General features: G+C 36.0%; 1 protein-coding gene across 28 annotated transcripts in view; it reads right to left on the bottom strand.

Annotated features, from left to right (window-relative positions):
* Window positions 1-2,326: 2,326 nt before the first annotated feature.
* NRXN1 (neurexin 1) overlaps window positions 2,327-19,349 on the bottom strand; it is a 915,732-nt gene continuing 898,709 nt past the window's right edge. For 20 of the 28 annotated variants that reach the window (XM_087930798.1, XM_087930891.1, XM_087930821.1 and 17 more), the window contains 2 exons: window positions 19,174-19,261; window positions 2,327-5,740 (listed from right to left, as the gene is read on the bottom strand). In XM_087930798.1, the coding sequence (XP_087786924.1) occupies window positions 5,436-5,740; window positions 19,174-19,261 (393 nt within the window). In that variant the 3' untranslated portion in view covers window positions 2,327-5,435. The remainder of the gene's footprint in view (window positions 5,741-19,173; window positions 19,262-19,349) is intronic. The other 8 variants (XM_087930804.1, XM_087930898.1, XM_087930910.1 and 5 more) reach the window with 1 other exon arrangement.

The following is a 19,349-nucleotide window of genomic DNA, read 5'->3' as shown; positions in this document are numbered from 1 at the left end:
AATTGTGCCAGCTCATTTCGCTGCTAATGGTTCATCCGAGAGCAAGAAAAAACAGTTACAATATAGAGGTGTATACTGTTCCAACTTCACAAGAGTTCAAGGAAAATGAAGAAAAGTGTTCTCATAAATAGGTTTCTCAATTGAATACAGGTAGACTTTGACTTATGATCACAATTGAGCCCAAAATTTATGTTATTAAGTGAGACAGTTAAGTGAATTTTGCCCCATTTTACAGCCTTTCTTGCCAGTTGTTATGTGAATCACTGCAGTTGTTAAGCGAATCTGGCTTCCCCATTGACTTTGTCAAAAGGTTGCAAAGGGTGATCACATGATCCCAGGACACTGCAATGGTCATAAATATGAGTCAGTTGGTAAGCATCTGCATTTTGATCACATTACCATCAGGATGCTGCAACAGTCTTATGTGTGAGAAACGATCATTTTTCCAGTGCTGTTGTAACTTAAAATGGTCACTACATGAACGGTTGTAAGTCAAGGACTACCAGTAGATTGTATATGTGCTGGAATTCCTGTATGGGTGAACTTAACTTTTCTTATAACACATTCTAAAAATCCGAGCTCTAACTTTCTCTTTTTTGAGAATAAACATTTCCAGTCACAATAGCAAAGAAGGAAGGCTGGCATTTGTTTCCAAATAATGTCCATTTTAAGTCTAAACTCATTTGAAAGCTCCATGTATTGGTAGTTAAGAATGACACAGCAACAAATCATATTCATTTCTAGTATGTCCTCTTTGATTGAAACAAACTCTTGTTTGGAAATCCTATACTGGCACCAAGATGAGTCATACATGGCAGCCATTTAGAGTTCAATATCTTTCTCCTATTTCCAAAGAACTGCCAATCTCTGTACTTGACTGGTGAATTGTGTCTGATTTGGCACATTGTAGCATAAACAGTTCCAGCTTCATAAATCACATTAAGTACAAATCTGCATAATGGCTTTATTAGGGATGTTTCAGCCCAGATTTCAGAGTCCTAGCTGGTACATAGCTAGGATTTATGTACAATGAGCAGCTCTAACATCAGAACTGCTTAACAAAAATGGAATAATCTAGGAGTTAATGATAAGTTCTATAGATAAGTTCTAATACTGTCCCCAACTGTTGCAAACATAAGAGTCGCTTCATCTTTATAGAATCATAGAATTTAGAAGGGGTTAAAGACGTTTAGTACTTAGGAATAGCACTTAGACTCATAAACTGTTCCATAGTGCTTTACAGCACTGAGTGGTTTACAATGTCATCATCTGGCTTTTCATTTTACTGACCTCAGAAGGATGGAATGCTGAGTGAACCTCAAGCCCCATCAGGGTTGAACCTCTGGCTGTGGGCAGAGTTAGCCTGCAATACTGCATTCTAACCACTGTCCCACCAAGACTCTTTAGTTCATTTCCTTGCAGGGAATCTAAGGCTAGAGATGGCTTGTGCTTAAAGATGACCATCAGTAAAAGTCTGAATTATCTGTAGACACAATTATGCAGTTTTATCATCCAAATTTCCATTTGTTGTAAGAGGACTTTTCTGTTCCTCTAACTGAAATCAGTCATTATTTTATGAGATAAGAGAGATCAGGTTTCCTCATTTTCTGAGGGCAGTTTTGAAGAACATTGTCTTTTCTGCCTGCACCTTGATCCACATTAATTCCAGCCATGTAATCAGCCCATCAGCTTGAGCACAGGCTATGATTAATCACTCCTGATACAAAGATTGAGTTCAGACTCCTCAATAAGTTATAAAGTTACTTGTTTAATTATGCTTCAGTGCGTTCCATGACTCCAGCCGTAGTACTTTTTAAATTAAAAATTTATAACTTAGTGTTCAGCAAACTCAATAAATTGTATTTCATTTTGTAAACTGTGAACATAGCAATGTGTGAATCAAATCAAAACCTTTTATTAAGAATAAACTATCTAAGATATGTTTAATATGGTCTCTCTTAATTTTCAGTTGTGGGCACCTGCTTTTTTAAAAATATGAATAACTGTGCGGGTCTGTTTCATATATAATAATTTAGAGAAAAATGTGAGGGAAATGAAACTGATCTGGGGTCTACACAAATTTTAGGAGTGTCCCCATAAACATGCCTTTTTTCTGTGATTTCTTTGACTGGATAATTGAAGCCCTGCTCCATTTTTCATGTATTCTATCCATCCAATTCTATCCAATGACACACATAAGAACAGGTGATGCTTTGATCACACAGTTGTGGCCACAGCCTCCACTTTTTTTGATCTCTCTCTGGAAGAATTATTAGGATGATTACAGACTCACAGTGCAAAGAGCTGAAAAATAATGAGCCACCAATTGTATTAAGAAACATTTTATTAACAAAACGGTAAATTCCACTTGCTTAGCATTTCCAATAATGGATAAATTGGCCTTGCAACAATTAAAAAAAATTGTAAATATCTATCACAGAAAGCACTATAAGGTTAAGGGCTTCTGACCTTTTTTAATATTTTGGGAATGAATAATTTCACATATTCTTTTAGTGTTTTGTTAAAAAAAAGACAACACAATACAGTAATAAAAAAAACCAACCCATAGCCATCTCATCCCAGCAAAATCCTAGGCATGTTTATGTAGAAGTAGTCCCAATGACTTAAATAGGACTGATCCCTTCCCCCCTAATTATGCATAGGATTGCAGCGTTAGTCAAACAAATTAGATTATTATAGAGATGGTATTAATGAATTTGTTATACGATTTTGAAAAAAAAGTGTTTTAATATAGCTACTGCAAATATTTGATAAATGCGAACACTTTTTGCTCATTATTAAATCACAAAATCAACAAGGTAGAACAGGAGTAACTTCCCCAAAACAAGTTGAAATCCTTGCTAGAAGTAGCAATCTCCCATCACTTACTCCTTAAAGTAAGTATGTAAGTGCTTGGGGGGAAAAGTTGGGTAACAAAGTGAGTATATGAAGTCACATATGAACCTCACCATCAGTGAATACCAAAGCTTAAATTCCCTCTGTCTCCTGATTATGAATATCCATTTTTCACTGATGGCTTGCCAGGTTTCTGCCATGGTTATAATGGAGGATGAACCTATTCCTGCCCTCCCCTCAGCAAAAGGTGGTAGATACAAGAACAATTGGCCAAACAATTTCAGATTATCTTGAGCACAATATAGCCTTTAGATAGTCATATGCATCATCCTTTCTTCTCTCATAAGCCCTTGATACAAAGCACATTATACAAACCATTTTGCAGTGTTCTACTGTATTTCTAAAGTATTGCTCTGTTGAACACTAGTTCCAAGTCTTTTGCCATAAGAGCAGCAAACAGCATACAAGAAAATACAGTGTCTTATTGGTTAAAGCTAATTTTGAATTCCTTTTTCCAGTCTGTAAAGTGTGAACAATTCTATTCCTCCCAGGAGACCTTCTAGGATAAGGCGAATTTCCTACTGAACTATCTTTCCATTAATGTACTTGTATCTCTCTAAGTAAGATACTACAGAATGACATATCATTGGGAACCCAGTGCAGCAATCACTTTGTTGTTGTTGTTAAAAAACAAACTTGCAAATCTGTAACATAAGCATGTATATAAACCAGAATGTTTGTCATGTTTCTACATATATCTTTGCAGAGAATCTTAAGAGAAGTTTTTTTTTTTTTACCAAACCATTGTACCCGTTACCTTGGAAGAAAATCTATTCAAGCTCAGGGTAAGAACCGGGTAACTAAAAACAAGTTAAAAGGAGAATCATTCCTCATTTGACAAAAGGTGCAACTTTTGTTCTTGTTTTGTAGAGTTATGTTAAGAACATTATTATTTTTCCCAACTTGGGGTTGCTTTACTGAGAGGCGCTAGAGTATTTTAAAGGGCAGATTTCTGAATTTCTTTACCAACCAACTATCTAATGGTATACTACAAACAAAAAGCAAATGATAATAAAGGTTTAGATGAAAAATATCATGGAATTCAACCTTCTTCTCAATTCCTGGCCAAGTAGCCAGAAAGCTGAACTAGAGTGTAAAGGTCACTTAAATCAGCAGTGCTGGATTCAATGGGGAAGGAGGAGAAAGGAGCTGAAATCACATAACTGTGATCAGTCTTGCTAATGTATCATATGAGAGGATAGACAATTGGAGAAGAAAATTATGAAGTTTATATCTATATATATTTGCTTTCTAAAGTCCACTTCTTTCATACAAACTACTAAAACTGAACTGCAAAAGAAGAGAGGCTGTACAAGTTAAGAAGAAAATTAGCTGACTCTTATATACATTCATACACATCCTGTTTAGTATATTTACTACACTGTAAATTAAAATCAAACCCAGGAAGGAAGGGAAGAAGGAAGGGAGGGAGGAAGGAAGACAAGAAGGGAATAAAAAGTGTGGCAGTTTCTCATGGCTGTAAAAGTAAACAGAAATGTTGGTTGCTCCAGATGTCATAAAACATTCTATACCTAGCAACACTTAGAACATTGAGTTTACCAAAAATGGTTGAAGAGCAGATATAGTTTGCATTTTCTATACAACAGGCTAGAAAACATCACTTATCACAGTCCAGAAAGCACATATAGATGTGTTTTTAATATAAACATAGGTAATAACATACTAAGCGTGCATGATTTCTTAAATTCCAATGATCGCATCTATGCCCTCAGTTTAGGATTTGTTGGTTAACGGTGTGTGAAAATAAGCCTTATATTTCATGTATTTTGTTTATTTGTTTATTGTTATTTTTGAAAATAAGGCCGCTATATATTTTTTTCCTCACAACCAGAATGGGGCTTTTTTTTTTTCAAAAATGTTTTCTTTTTCTGTTTTTAAATGTGGTTTATTCAGAAAAGCCAGCACTTTACTTCAAACCCAAGCTCCAATCATTGTTTGTTGCACCAGGTAGCAAGCTCAGTTTCAACCTTTGCTTCTTGAGGGCTTGTGTCGAATGGCAAAGTCTTGTCAGGTAATCAGATTGATTTACTCCTTAGGAAAGTGCTAGCACTTTGGCTAAATGCAATCTCATAGGTAGCTTCCTTACTGTGGGTGTGTGCATGATTTCATCTTTTATTTCTTTCAGTTTGTCACAATTTGTTGTGCTGGGTGATGTTTTGGAGTAATACTCTTTGCCTTATGAGTGTGCAGTAGTACCAACATCTTCTTCAGAAACATTCCAGCAACATAAAGATGGCAGAGTAAATGAAAACACTGTGAACGTAAGGGGGTTTACTGACTCCCGTTTCAGAGGAACCAGTGTATGAAATGCTTATTTCATTTTGTCATTCCTTGTTTTGTTAAAAAGTCTTTCCTTTCTATTTGCATTCCCCATATTCCTTTCCCCATTTTTTAAATTTTGTATGTGCTTCATAAAAAGTAAAGTAAATAAGTTTTGTTTTATGTCTCAGATAAAATGAAGACTATTTCTATACAATTGTTCTTTCCAGTTGTTGGGATCAGACATAGTACTCCTTATCCTTGTTTTTCTTATTTTTGCTGGAACTTTTAGAGCTGTTGGGTTGCTTTTCCTTAATCACAGCCCCGTTGGACTGTGCTGAGTTACTGATGTAGTTTCGACTCTCATCAACATGATAGGAGCCTTCATCTCGGTTCCTGTACTTGTACATAGCGTAGAGGAGGATGAGAATGCAAAGAGCAGCTGCTGCTACAATCCCAACCACCATGCCAGTAGTGCTGCTGGATTCCCGAACCACCTCTTCTGAACTTGGGTATCCTCCCCGTCCTGGTTTGGTGGGACTTGCTGTAAAGAGATGAGCGGGGAAAAACATTTATGTAATGCAAAGTAGAAAATCACCTAGACATTTTCTAACTGTAACACTATTACAGAAAGCTGGTTTCACTTTAGGATTCTGGAATCAATCCAGGAATGTTGAGCAAATCAGTTTCTCTCCCCACCATTCCCCAAGGAACTATTTGGTACAGAGAATCAACTTTACATTATGCTGATCTGACAACCTAGAACCTTCTGTTTAGAAAAGGCATTTATAGCAGTCTTTCCAAAACTGCACAATTTCATTATGCTAGTAGGGAACAAATATTAGATTCTGCAATTCTATTGCATATCATCTCTGACGTTTATTAAAAAATAAACATCTTGAAATCAGTAAAATAACTACTAAATTATGAATGCTTATACATTTAAAGCATTTATTACTGGTAGAAATATAACATATGAGGAATAAATATTCCACCACAGCATCTACTTAGCCTACAAGGTATATCTGGGCAGATTAAACCTATGAATCCACTGGTATACAAAACAAAATGTAAATTTTTGATATATGTCTCATATTCCTTTCCTACATGTTGTGGAGAGTAATCTGCCATTTTGATACAGTTTAATGTGTTATTGTATTGATAGTCTTTGTTAGTATCCATAGAGGGGAAAATGGATAAACTGTATAATTGTATAAAAAGAGAAACTGAACAGGAATTTTGAAGATAGATAGATAAATAGAGATAGATAGATATAGATTAGATATAGATATATTCAACATATGTAGCAGTGGTGGGATTCAATTTTTTTTACTACCAGTTCTGTGGGCATGGTGTGGCTTGGTGGGCGTGGCTTGGTGGGCATGGCAGGGGAAGGATACTGTAAAATCCCCATTCTCTCCCCACCCCACACCTAATGTGCTTTCCAGTTGTGTTCTCCTGTACAAGGCAGCCGATCAGCTGGGACTCAGGAGACAGAGAATAGATGGAGGCGGGGCCAGTCAGAGGTGGTATTCCAAACTACTCAAAATTTCCACTACCGGTTCTCCGAACTACTTAAAATTTCTGTTACTGGTTCTCCAGAACTGGTCAGAACCTGATGAATACCACCTCTGGTATGTATGTATGTATGTATGTATGTATGTATGTATGTATGTATGTATGTATGTATTTTTTGAAAAAACACAAGAAAACTAAGAAATGAAAGTAGATAGGGGCAGGTAAAGAGTAAGAATGGACTGGAAAAGGTGAAAAGATGATAAAGAAGCATGTGCATCACACATTTTAGGAAGGAAAAGAGACAGGAAACCCTTGAAAGAAAGGGCAGACCCAACCAAAACATTTCTGGTGAAGCAAAGGGGTTCCATCAAAGAGGAAAAGTGTAAGAGATTAAACACAGCAGTGCATAAGGGGGAGGAAGACGATGGACCAGTGCTAAGAAATAAGCAAGTAAGCCCAATAAATGTTGGGGCAAGGGAGGCAATTTTAGAATTTAGAAGGTGAACTACATGAGGAAACTTCCAATATTATTTTCAGCACTGAGGAAAGCCACAACAGCAGCAACAGTAGACAACTGCATACACTTTGCTACTACTATCACTATCTGTTTCTCCTCTTTCTATTCCCTTCTTCCATCTTCTAAATATTCAGCATGAAGAATAGCCACTGTTTTCATTCCAAGTCTCAAACTCTCTTGTTCTCTGCTCTTCTTTGCTTTAGATATTTAATGAACACGAGTATTAAAGGTATTTCTTTAAACATTCAGCTCTGACATGCATTTTGCCTTGCACTTGTGTTTTGCCCTGTCCCCCTGTCCTGTCCAGAAGAGATCCATGAGTCTTATTTAAAATGTCTTCAAATGCTCAGTAGGATAGTAACAGGTGACAGGGCCCTCCTGGTGATACTTTTCTGGAGATGCCATTTATGAATCCCCAACAAGAAGTCAAGATAATTATAAAGAAAGCTTTGGCTGAAGAAGCAGTTTGACATCTACTTCAGCTTCGTAAGTTTCCCAACAACATGCTTAGGTGATTATCTACTTTGAGTCTACATAGATTTTTCTCAGGTTTTCTCTTCTAGGTTTTTCTAGCCAGCAAACTCTAGGCTTCCATTTCTAAGCTTAGGAAGGACTAGGGTGGTTAGAAACACAACTTCTTTTAATTTAATTCTTAATTCTGTGCCCAGTATTATGTGGAAATTCATCTGAGCTGGATATGTCAACAATTTTTTTATAATTCACTGTGACAGGATAACTCTATAGGAATAGCTATAGAAAATGAAAACAGGAGATTTATCATGCTGAATGTGATTCTGGAAATTACTTTCTTTTCAAGGAAGAATGGAACATGCTGAAAAGAGATGATGCTACCTGACAGGCTAAATATCATATTTTGAAAGTAGGCATTTTATGCAAATACTGTCAATTAGATTTCTATTAATTGGCAGTAAAAAAAAACCTTTGAAATTTCTTTTACAGTAAAATGTTTCACTGAATACCAGGTATACAGATATAAAACAGAAAAATCTTAATTTTTCTTACAAATAATGTGAAACTGCTGGCATTGTTTCACTTTAAGCAACATTTCATAATCATCTCACTCCATCTGTTTCAAGAAGACAGAACCACTTAATTAACTTGAAGCTGTTCCTGGCATTGTCAGAGTAGTAGCTTCTAATATTGGCTGTGGGAAATGGGGTGGAAACTGCAATGAAGACAGTTTTATTTTCTTCATTGCTTTAATAAAAAAAATATTTTTTCAGTATTATCAGTATTGGTTGTTTTTCACAACAACATATCTAATATAAAGAACATGCCAGAAATACTAAATGAATATAAACATGATTGGAAATTTTCAGAGAAAATAAAAGTTATTTAGTTCATAGTTTATTTTATTATCATCTATGTTCTATAGATGGCATTTTGTACCAGTGTGGCTGGCAAGGATATTTAAAGGCAAATCAGCTAAATGCTGGAAGTGCCACCAGATACCTGGGTCATATTATCATATGTGGTGGCATGCTCAAAAGTAAAAAAATACTGGACAAAAATACATATGTGGTTGGAAAAAATGATAAAACAACATATTGATTTAAAACCAGAAATATTTCTATTGGGGATTCTACCAGAAAAATACAGTAAGGAAAATGCATATTCATATATTAACTGCTGCCAGAACTGTGTTTGTACAAAATTGGAAGAGTGAAGAGATACCCACAGATGAGAATGTGATTAGGAAAATATTAGAATGTGTGGAAACTAATAGATTAATGCTGGCAATTAAGGAGAAAGAGCAAACTGAATACTATATGGTATGGGATCTATTTTATCAATGGTTAAATAATAAAAATGGAAGTTAGAAACAGGGAAACAAAATTAAAAGATATGCTAAAAGAGATAGGTAAATATTATAACTATAACTACCATGTTGAGTATTATTATGTTAACATTGTAGAATTAATATGTGGAACATTATTATGTTAAATATTGCAGAATTAATATTAAATGTAACAAAGGATGTTGCAATTCTGATTATTGTTTAATTGTACCCAGACAATACACTGTTCAACTGAAGATGGAACGATTATATTAGAAATAAAAATTATATTAAATTATATATAATTTAAAGGGAGAACTATTCAAGTGTCTGATTGTATTTCGGGCAAAATGCTTAGAAGATAAACTGGAATTTCCTAATTTTTAAGGCACAGATGTATGTGTATGTGAACACACACACACACACACACACACACACACACACACACTGTATCGCTCTATTCTGATATTCTTGAGGAAGATATTCCCATTATGCTCTATTCATATCTACAGAATTAAATTAAATTTTAAAGAGAGGTGCAGAGTTTTTGTAAGCAATCTTGCAAATAGTCATGCCCATGATGGGAGAATGGTTATGGTCTAAACCAGTCAGAGTGTGAAAAGAACATTGCACCACAATGCACATTGCATTGTGATAAGAGCCCTCACTTTCCTGTACATACATTGTGACAATGCATGCCATTTCAAAGGGGGCAGAGCAGTTGCAAATGCCCCTACTGAAAAGATTGAAAAATATAGTTGCCATAAATAATAAGATACATAGTACATAAAGAAGAAAGTAGTCTCTTTAGTGCCAGTTATGTCACTTGGGGTTTTTCTTCATGTGTCTGAAATAAACTGTAAATGTTATTTACATCAGTTTTTCAACATTCATGATAATTCAGTGCTACAGTAAGTCTACACTTATATTATCTAACCAGGTGTGCCAAACTCACGGCCCACAGGCTGGCCTGTCTCACACGCTGGCCATGCCCACCCCAGTTAACCATCCCTGGTTAAAAGGCTGCTACAAACTAATTAATTTTGATAAACATGAGCCTTGCCAAAACTGTGCAAGGCTGCCAAGAATAACAGATAAGGTTATCTAGAAATATTTTATAACACAAGAGTCTTCAAATACCACCTCAGATAATGCAATGTTCATGAGGCTTGAGTTTCAAAATGTCTTTGCTTTCTGCAAAGAGTGATTCACAGCTGGTTTTTATCTTCTTGAAGGAGGGGCCATTATCTTGCAGCTTTACTCCTGAGTTGCCTGTGCTACTGCAGCTGCTCTTTCCTGTGAGCAGCCCTGCAAGCACGCGCACTTGGCACAGGCTCCTCGGGAACCTTCTTATTGCTGCTGCCAGCCCCCACAATCTCTGAAGGCAGCAGTCCACTCCCTAATGGTCCTGGCTCCTCATCTGAGTCCTCGTTCTCCTCAGCTGTCCACACCTGCTGCTGGCTAACCACAATAATACCTGAATGTTTAACTTCAATTAATGCACTGTAACCAAAGTAATATAGTCTACTTTGGTTTTCTACTTGATTTAACTGTTACAGCTTTTCCTGAGAAATATGAAGAATTGTAATTGATAATTATTTTGTAATTTGGATGATAGGAGATGTTCGCAAAATAATTCTCATAGTTTCCTGAATGCAAAGATATTTTCAGACCATGAAAACTTATTCCTTAAAAGGATTGCTGCTAATTTCCTGACAGCAATTCAATGAAAAATGAGCAATGTCTGCCAACATAGCTTTATTACTCTGGGGGTAAAAAAAAACACTCTTTAAAAGAATGCATTATTGTATGTTGAAAAGAAACCCAAATAATAGCAGTATCTTATTACTGTCGAAGCAATGGCAGATGAAAAACTGATAACTAGTCCAGTTCTATAGATTTAAGACAATAAAATGAACAGATTGGAAATAATCTCTTGTGACTGTGATAGAACGGAACACCTGCAAGTACTAAAGCTATTTGTATGGCTGTGTGGATGGTTTGGCTGAGGGTAAGTGGAAAGTCATACAATTTAGTTTCTGAGAGTCGAATGAAAATATTATTAAGCAGACATTCTGTCTACAATGCACTATTTTGCACATATTTTGCAGTGAGATGGGTATGCTGTCCTTGTTTTCCTTCAGTGTTCTCTCTCCACTGACCCCTGTTACGCAACCTTTTGAATTGTATCATAGACCCTATTGATTTTTGTATTCCTGTTTGCATTTCTGCAGCCGTGAAAAATTTATGCAGAACAATCACACTTGTTTAGATTTTTCCATGACATATTACAGGCTTATTATAATTCTTGGCAGTTCTTTCAGGAGAAAGAGAAAAAAAAAAGACTATTGCCAGTGTCCATTGTTCATTAATGCTGTGAAAAGAAAATGGGAATTGCAGATTCCTGGAGTGTTTGAGAATTGAGATTAGCAAAAGCTTTTATTAACAAAAATACAGTTTAAGATCTTTTCTTGGTTCATATTCATGCTTTTGCATATATCAAATGGAAATGGGGGGATTAGAAAATTATTCACAGGATTACATACATTTGCTCTGCCTATTTACTCATCAACTCTTACATGGAGGTAGGAGTGGAATTGCTTATTAGTATAGACTCTGGTAGGCTTTCAATCTGGGAACAGCTGGAAACCAAAAAGCTCTCTGAGATGTATCACCTTATCTAAATTTCATTTCATCTGGACAGTTATACTCCAGACTTCTTAGCATTACATGTCTACAATATATATCCTCTGATGATTTTGCCTTTATACTGTTACTGAAATCTTTAAATGGAGTTGTGGGAAATTATGATATTAGATAGATTTAAGTCTTATGATATGGAATTATTCCTTACCTTAAAAAAAAAAGGAACTAGGATGTACAAAATCTATTTGTGATTTGAAGCAAGAGTCTACCATACTACTATAGACAGGACACAAAGTAGAGACTGCAGAGAGGCCTCAGAGACAATTCCACACATAGTGGCAGAGTGTACCATGCAGGCAGTTACAGCATAACCAAGTAATTGGCATTGTCTACAGGAATATCTGTTCTGTGTATGGGCTAGACCAGGAGTGTCAAACTCGAGGACTGCAGGGCAGGTCTGGCCTGCGGAGTGGTTAGATCTGGCCCACGGGAACAGTGAAGGACCAGCTCACAGTGCCTCTGTGAGCAGCCCTCCTGAGCTCCATTTTGGACTGCGACAGCCTCCTGTAACCCTTTGCCAGTGAAAACAGAGGTTGGGATGGCCACACATGTCCCTCCCAAGCTCTGTTTTCTCTGGCAGAGCACTTGGGCTGCCACAGGTGCCCCCAACACAAGTGATGTCGAGCTGGCCACACCCCCGAGGTCAAACACAATCATGAGGCAGCCCTCAGTGACATTGAGTTTGACAACCCCTGAGCTAGACCATCCCAAGTCCAGATGGGAGATTCCATAGAAAGTTATTAAGAGTAAAAGTGCTATGATCTGTGAGGCTTTCGGATACAGACAGACTGGTACTGGCCAAACAACCAGAAATAATAAGAGTAAACAAGAAGCAAAAGATGGGGCACTGTGAGATGCCCATTTACTGCTTGTGCTGGTATATTTTGAGCCAGTTGCAGCTTCTTGAGTGATACTCCCTGGAAGGTGCAATGATTGTCTGCAACTGCTTTTTTCAGCCCTGAATAGCAGCATGCAAAATTGGAGATGTGCATGATCAAGAATGTGGAATGCATTGGGAAAATGCATAGTGACCATAGAGCACACTGGAAATTGCTTGAAAATAAATGTGTTGTATGGTAAAGCATTGTAGTTACAGCAACTTTTGCTTTTGTGGGAACTTTAACTTGCTAAAGAGGGAAATTGTTGTATATTTAATTGGTGAAGATAAAGGAAGAACTGAATTCAATTCCCTTCTACTCTTCTTTCCTAGCATAACAGGTAAGTAGTAGGAACTATGCCTTTTTAAGGACATTGTGTGTGGACAGACCATTTGGTAAATCTCCTGTTTTCTTAAGATAAACAGACATTAGTAATGGTAAACATTTTACTTGTACCCTTTCCTGTCATAGAACTGATTTGTCTGTTCTTTTTATTGAACATTTTCCCTGGATTCAGAGTAATTGCATATTATCATAGAAGTGCAATAATCACTCATTATTAACCAAACCTTGAACTAAATTCCTGCCTCATGTGCCTTTTACCTAGGAATTGGCAACCTGTACATTTCATTTCATTGAAAAGTATATTTAAAATGCACAATCTGCAAAAATCTGCCTAGTAGGAATAATCAGCAACTTGCTATGTGGGAAGAAGAGAAAGATTGTCAATAAGGGAAAGAAAAGCAGTTTCAGAGAAAAAGAGAGAGAGAGAAGAATATGAATGAAATACTGTAACTGATGCTCCCATTCTTTTTGGCTCTCGTCTCCAGCTTGTTTCAGCTCTGCTATCCCTAATGGAATATAGACCTCAACAAAAATCTGCTGCTTACTTCAGCTTTAGGTTTATTGTATATAAATAACAGAGAGGAGGAGAAAATGCATAATCAGTTGAAGTGATAAAATGAAGTTTAGCCCAAGGAAAACTGTGAATCTACTATACTTTCTTGTGCAGTTAAATTAGTTAAACATCTAGTTGTGAAGATTTTTTGAATTTCCTGATATTTCTAGGAAATTAAGTCTTCTGTTCGATTCCTAATAAAAGAAGTATCTTTAAAGACCACATCATGTTTATTTTGGAAATTACAAATATATATTCAAACATACTAATTTGGTATAATGGAATTAATTTACAGAGAGGCAGATTCCAATTGAGTTTTTTTTTAATGTATAGGAAGAGTATTTGGTCCCTGAATTACTTATAGAGGTGGATGTTTTTACTTTATGGAGGTGTTTAAGAAAAAAATTCATAGAACCTGGCAATGATGGATTAACTGGATTCCTTGACTTTTCCAATTCTATGATTCTAGAATATGGAAATAACTTTCTGCTACTGTTTCTTAAAGGGTATACTGCACGAGTCAAAAAGAGGGCTGTGAAAATATTTACAGACCCCTCACATCCTGGACATAAACTGTTTCAACTCCTCAAAACGAAGCTATAGAGCACTGCACACCAGAACAACTAGACAAAAAAAGTTTTTTCCCGAAAGCCATCACTCTGCTAAACAAATAATTCCCTCAACATTGTCCAACTATTTACAAAGTCTGCACTACTATTACTATTAATCTTCTCATCACTCCTTATCACCCATCCCCTCCCACTTGTGACTGTATGACTGTAACTTTGTTGCTTGTATCCTTATGATTTATATTGACTGTTTCCTAGTATGGTTTGATTGCTTATTGTACCCTATGATTATCATTAAGTGTTATACCTTATGATTCTTGACTCTTGATGAATGTATCTTTTCTTTTATGTATACTGAGAGCATTTGCAACAAGACAAATTCCTTGTGTGTCCAATCACACTTGGGCAATAAAGAATTCAATTCAATTCAATTCAATTTTATTCTATTCTACCCTATCCCATCCTATCCTATCTTATCCTATCCTATTCGACTCCTAAACAATTTTGACTGGATAGATGAATAATCTGCTCGAATATAGAGTCATATGGAGGTATGATGCTACCTATGGGGAAGAAGCTGGTATACACTTGATTTGTCTTTGAAAATTCCACCTGTCAACATCAGTTTGATTATCTATATATAATACTTTGTTATTAGCTGGAAAATACTGGAGCAATAGCAATAGCACTTAGACTTATATACTGCTCCATATGGCTTTAGAGCACTTTCTAAGTAGTTTACAATGCCAGCATTTTGCCCTCAACACTTAGGTCCTCATTTTACTGACTTCGGAAGGATGAAAGGCTGAGTAAACCTTGAGCCCTATTGGGATTGAATTCCTGGCTGAGGGCAGAGTCAGCCTGTAATACTGCATTCTAAACACTGCACCATCAGGAATCTCAGACTCACCATTTTTTTTTTTTGGAAGTTCTTCTAATAGTTATCTTTATAAATAATCAGCGGGGATTAAAAGGTCACTGTTGAATGCATAATAAATTCAATTCATAAAGGGAGCAAAAATGTAAACATATCAGCCTGGTTTTATTATGCCTATCAAATAAGAAAACTGAACATGTAAGAAATAAATCTGTAAAGGAAAAGAACACAATGATATAAAAATGACACCAGTGTCTCAATCATATCAGGATCAGGAAGAGGAACTGAGAATCATCTCCATGGGAATGACTTTGATTGTAGATAAGATAAATTATTTCTAGTCTAGTGATTTACCTTAACCACTTTCCATGCTCAAATACTGGAATATATCTTTATTATTCAAACCCATATTTGAGGAGATGTACTCAAGAAGCAGGAACTACAGATTTCTTCTCCTTACATGCCGAGTACATACAGACAGGAATGGAAAGTTTGTAATCTAAGAGCAAAGAATGGGCAAGAGTATTATTGGATTTTTCTGTCTGTAAATACTGTTTGTGTGATATTTTCATGTATTCCAATGTAAGGTGTACTTTATATGATTTGGTCACTTTTTATTCTGGTTTTATTTTGATTCAATGTTTCATGCACTGCTTGATTAGCAGGCTTCTGTCTCCATTACATTTTCATTTCCTATATTTCTTGCAAGTCACATCTTTGCATTCATTATTTATTGAAAGATAGATGCACAGCAAGCAAAATCAGAGATGATAGACAAGGACTTGCTGGCAGTGACAATCCTGATAGGCTATTTTCCCCAGGGAATGATACTATGCCTTACTTACTTCTAAATAAATCAACAAAATTAATAAATCAGCACAACCTATATTAAACTATAAATCAGCAACTATAGAAATATTATGTTGACTTAAGTTTTTACTATATATCAAAAACACTTATCCATAAGCACTCACATCTGATAAGGGCCATTATTATCTCTGCATCTAGGACATCTTACCAAAATGAACATTGCTTGTGATGACAACAAAAAGGGGAAGAGCCATGTCCCCCACTAGGACAACTTACCCCAGCTGCTGCTCTAAAGCAGTGTGCCTATAAGTATTAGGTCTTGAGTCTCTCTCTCTCTCTCTCTCTCTCCCTCCCTCCCTCCCTCCCTCCCTCCCTTCCTCCCTCTCTCTGATTAGCACTATGAATGTACTGTGATTTCTTTATCATCACTTCTATATCCATGACTTTATAGGAAGGATACATGATTTGTTGCCCTTCAAATGTATCTATTAGCCAGCCAGTTTTATATAATGAAAGGCACATGGGCAGAATTATGTTGTGGCTAATCTTCTAGGATTCAAACGCCTTCACAGAGGCAAAATATCAGAGCTGAAATATCTTTTAGAAGCACTGCACAGCAATACTAGAAACGCTGCCTCCTCTCAGGAGACATTTTCTCAGAAGACAACAAGGAGAATCAGTTATGTGTGAAGACATGGAAAAAGTTTGTGGGGGGGAGGAGGAATGAAGAAAGTTATTCTAATACAGAAGGAAATAATGATTGAGGATGTTGTTTAAATCTTTGGAGGAAACGGTTGCAGCTAATAGAGTTCATAACCTTTAACTCACAAAGTGTTATTCCAAAGTAGGCAGATGAATTAGTCCAACACAGAAGGATAAGTAAATCTTAACTTGTAGAAGATTATTTCACAATTCTTAACATCTATTTTTAGGACTCTATGAACCATGTGTTGCTACATTAACTAATAAAACATATATTAATATAGTAATACTAATATATGTCCATCATTATGATAATGTGCAGCATTGCACCGTGTGTTTGTGTGAATGGAAATATATAAAATTCTAAGTACACAAGCCCCACATAAAGCAAGTTATAGAGGCGGAAAGGCTGTCCCTAAAATAACAGAACAATGGTGATTGCATTCAATAGGATGGTGTGGCTAAAATGCTAAAGTATGACTGGCCTAGCTTTGATCTATTACTCAAAACTTGTTGGAAGGTATACAAGTGTATGGGAATGGTGGTACTTGGGAGTTAATACATCAAACAAGCATCTAACCTAGTTTTTCCTGTAACTCAACCTAACCTGGCAAGGCAGATTTTGAATTACAAAAACGTGCATGAAGTTGTGTATGTGTAAACAAATGTAGCTTTTAGTTCCAGATGTAACAATACAAATTGTAAACCTCCATTTGATTCTATGTCTTTTGAATCATTGGATAAAAACAAAATACAAATACCACTGAGGTACCTTCTGGCCCTTAGCCTGACAACTCTAATATAAATAAATGTGAAATATGGATCACGGTAGTTATTTGCTTATATGTCTAATAAATATACTCTTGCTGTTTCAATACATGGAATCTACTGAAGTATAATAAATTAGATGTGTTTGTACTTCTGATTCCAGGAGCTTGAAATGGCCTCATGAATCATGAAAAACAATCCTAGCAGGAAATTTATTAATGTACAAATATTTATAGATATTTGTATTTCCTAGAAAGAAATATGAGAAATAATGATTTCAGAATTGGATTACTTGTTCAAACGTTACATACGGTATCAACAATAAAGTAGTGCAGAAAATTAAAACTACCTTGGAAGAAGGTAGGGACAAAGCATTTCCAAAATCTTCCAAAAATTTGCACTGTTGTATCCAGATCAAAATAAGTTAAATTTGACTTTTTACTGTCCATGAATAGAGCAGCAATGTGACTCAGTGGTTAAAGATGTTGGGCTTGTTGGCTGGAAAGCCAGCAACTGGGTTTGAGACCTGAGTACCATGTGATGGGTGTGAGTTCCTGTCCTCACCCCAGCACCTGCCAATCTAGAAGTTTGAAAGCATGCAAATGCGAGTAGATAAATAGGTAATGGGAAGGTAAACAGTGCTCTGTGAATTCTTGTAAGTTGTAATATATTTAATGGTCTTTATAAAACAATCTAACAAGGAATGTGGGGAAGCAATCAGTTTGCAACCTCTTTGCTGACAACAATCAGTCTAGCCACTTTATGGGCTCCATATCACTCTGGAGTCCTCTGAATCACTCTGGGGTCCTCATTGGCAGAACTGGATCTTTAGGTCTTTGCGAAAGTGTGTCAAAATGGGGGGCAATCTTATCTCCACAAGAATGATCTTATCTCCATGGGAAAAACATATCAAAATTGTTATGCAAATGCCTTTATTGTCTTGTTTATCTATCTTATAATTTTCTCTTGTTGCAGATAACAGAACTGTCCTTTTAAAAAGAAGCTGCATGGTAAAATCTTAACAATGGAAACAACCATATATCTTAGAAGTTGTGGTCAGTCACACAATATTGCCAGTGCTATGAATGGGCATTTGTGATTGTTAGTCTTGTCAGGGATACATTTCAACCTCCCCTCACCCTTCTTCTAAAATGAGTAGCAAGCAGAGATGGTCAGCTGTAATTTGAATATTGGCTGAATTGTTCACCAGTTTACTAGGTGTGCTCTATCATCACAGAATATCCATAAACACATAATACTTTCCTCAATATCCATAAACACATAATACTTTCATTGAGATTTCATAGTGTTGTTGCAAATCTAACATATTTTCAATTTCACATATGAAGTCTTCCATGGCAAAATGCCTTCTGCTTAGCAGAAATATGCACAGGGAATCAGAAGTCTTGTCAGTCATAGATGCATTTTTTTCTTTCAGAGGGCTCAAATCTTAAATCTTAAAATCTCTGCTTTTTAAATATCTCTTCTACAGGATCCTTAATAAACATATTGCTTAAAATAGGTCCACTGTCATATAATTAATTAGTTGTTATTGAAGATCTTTTAATAAAAACAATAGAAGAAACCTAAATAGTCAACATTATTTTCATATAATTTATTGTCAATGTTCTAATATATATTGATAGTTATAGGCACTCACTCATATTTAGGTTTTTTCCTACAGCTGTTAACTTTCCTGTTTATATAGGCTACCAAAGGACAATAATTCCATTAGTAGGAATCTTTATCTCGTTTTCTTTCTCTCATACATAACAGACACATGTACACACAGAGAATTATGTTGGCAATTCCTATCTGGGACCCAAGAGAATGAATTTTGCTTCATCATCAATACAAGCTGAAATAAAATGTTCTTTCATCACATCTGCATGCAAAGAATAAAAATAAAAAGGAAGTAATAAAAAAGTTGACTAACCTAACCCACCTGAGCTCGTCTCACAGGGATCAATGTCCTCATCATCGCTGGGGCATTCAGCTGAGGCCACCAAAATGTCATCTGTAGTCTGCAAATAAATAAGAGAATCCATTGGATCAATCAACTGCTCCAAGTCAGTCCTCACCTCTGTCAAGATTCTGCAGGCACAATCATAA

The sequence above is a fragment of the Pseudonaja textilis genome, chromosome 1, assembly GCF_049901715.1.
Source record: "Pseudonaja textilis isolate UNSWEBS1 chromosome 1, rPseTex1.2, whole genome shotgun sequence".
Lineage (NCBI taxonomy): Eukaryota > Metazoa > Chordata > Lepidosauria > Squamata > Elapidae > Pseudonaja > Pseudonaja textilis.
This window is presented reverse-complemented; position numbering and strand designations above follow the sequence as displayed.